This window comes from Pinus tabuliformis, chromosome 8, assembly GCF_031772625.1.
Source record: "Pinus tabuliformis cultivar Carrire ecotype Pingquan chromosome 8, CPIR1, whole genome shotgun sequence".
Classification (NCBI taxonomy): domain Eukaryota; kingdom Viridiplantae; phylum Streptophyta; class Pinopsida; order Pinales; family Pinaceae; genus Pinus; species Pinus tabuliformis.
In genome coordinates this window covers 1,456,900,178-1,456,901,954 of record NC_142294.1, presented here as the reverse complement: position 1 = coordinate 1,456,901,954, position 1,777 = coordinate 1,456,900,178, and the positions used below count along the sequence as shown (strand labels likewise).

The following is a 1,777-nucleotide window of genomic DNA, read 5'->3' as shown; positions in this document are numbered from 1 at the left end:
GTTACCCCCTGCGTTCTCGGACGCCATGGCCGATCTTTAACAGAAATCTTCCTCTGCCGGGGGTTTCAAATCTCAAACAATACTTACACAGCAACAGTCCGCTTTGAGCTCTTGTAAATCTAATCCTTCAAGGAGAAGAAGAAGGAGTCATCGTTTCTAAATCCCCCCCTGCATACCTCTGCTATGTCCGTGGATATATTTTCCGCTCTGCAAAATTCCAAAGGTATCGCAATTGTTTCTGAGCATTAGTCTCATGGGTACACCGTCACAGTTAGAAGAGAAACCATGAGAAGCGGTCGCTGGTAAATAACGCTATTGAGTAGAGAAATTAATTTCAATATATTAACTAATATATATTGCAATCGACGAAAAATAAATTAATTACTAGTGGACAGACCGTTAACGGCACTAATAATGGAGAAATTATGATATTAATGGAATTTACAGTTTTTAAAATTATTTTAGATTGTCCATGCAGCGTGATAGGATATTAAACAGGTGGAAAATATATATAATTTGTTAAAGTTTATATATATATATATAGATATAGATATATGTGTTAATTTTAAGTGAAGTTATATATAAATATATATATAGATGTGTGTGTTAATTTTAAGTGAAGTCTAGATAGACATCCGTTTTAGCAAAAACTAAAAATATAAAAAATTGCTTAGATATAAGTTCTTATAGAGAGAGATTTTCTTTTGAAAGAGTTGATTGATTATTTCAGAATTTGTGATTGAGTTAAGCGATGGGAAGGCAAGCTCTTTTCAATTGGGCTTCAACCGTATTTGAAGATGAAGATCCATCTTTTTATCTCCACTCGACTTTAGTATGGCTGATTATGGGTATGCTTCTGGCCATGTATCTCAGGTGTTTATTTCTGTGTAACAGGTCTAAGTATACAAGCGGCTTCTCCGACTCCCAGTTGCAAAGGATTCCAAAGGCAAATTATGGAAATTTAAACGCAGAGGAGAATTATACCTGCAACATATGCTTGGAGTTGGTCAAAGATGAAGACGAAGTTCGGCTTCTTAGTTCTTGTGAGCATTATTATCATGTTTCGTGCATCGATCAATGGCTCCGGAAATCCCAGTGCTGTCCAATTTGCAAAAAAGAGATTGGCACATCATAAATGTTTTTCCAACCATACGGTTACTTATGTATTAGGGTTAGTTTAATTTGATTCCAGATTTTGGAATATGTTACTTGAATTTAATTTTGTAATTTCCGGATTTCTTTGCATTTTTGTTGACTTTATCTGTCAACATTCTGGGGCTTAATTTTTGTGTTTTTGGCAAGATTTGATTTATACAGTAAATATAGAGTTTTTTCCCTTTAAGTTTGGAGTTGTTTTTAGTGTATTTTTTGGACTTCCAGGTGTTGGAATCAGATAAAAAAATTTGAAGTGAAATTTTGATTTGTGTTAATTAAAAATGGTTTTTTGACTTTATTTATGGATTCAGCATCTGAAAAACCCCTAAGATGATTGTGCAGGGCTTACCCATTAAACTTGTGATTTTAATAAATTTTTGTGATTTCAATAAATTCCTACCAGATTTAAGAAAAATTAAATCGAAAAAACCCACCAAAATTTTTCCAAAAAATATAAAAAACAGCTCTTTAAATTTGTATGAGCAAAATGGAACTTCAAACTTGTTCATACTTCTCTTTCACTGATATAGGACTTCATACTGGTTCATATTTCATATTTTTTTTGGTTTTTATGTAATGAGTAGTCTGGAGGGTCCACGTTATTTTTTTGGAAAATAATAAA

The 1,777-nt window shown here is 32.8% G+C and overlaps 1 protein-coding gene across 1 annotated transcript; it reads left to right on the top strand.

The window, feature by feature from the left end:
• The first annotated feature begins 751 nt into the window (after nt 1-751).
• On the top strand, nt 752-1,135 carry LOC149241261 (RING-H2 finger protein ATL40-like). Its single transcript, XM_089370486.1, has one exon. The coding sequence runs from the start codon at nt 752-754 to the stop codon at nt 1,133-1,135; it is 384 nt and encodes a 127-aa protein (XP_089226612.1).
• The last annotated feature ends 642 nt before the right edge of the window (nt 1,136-1,777 follow it).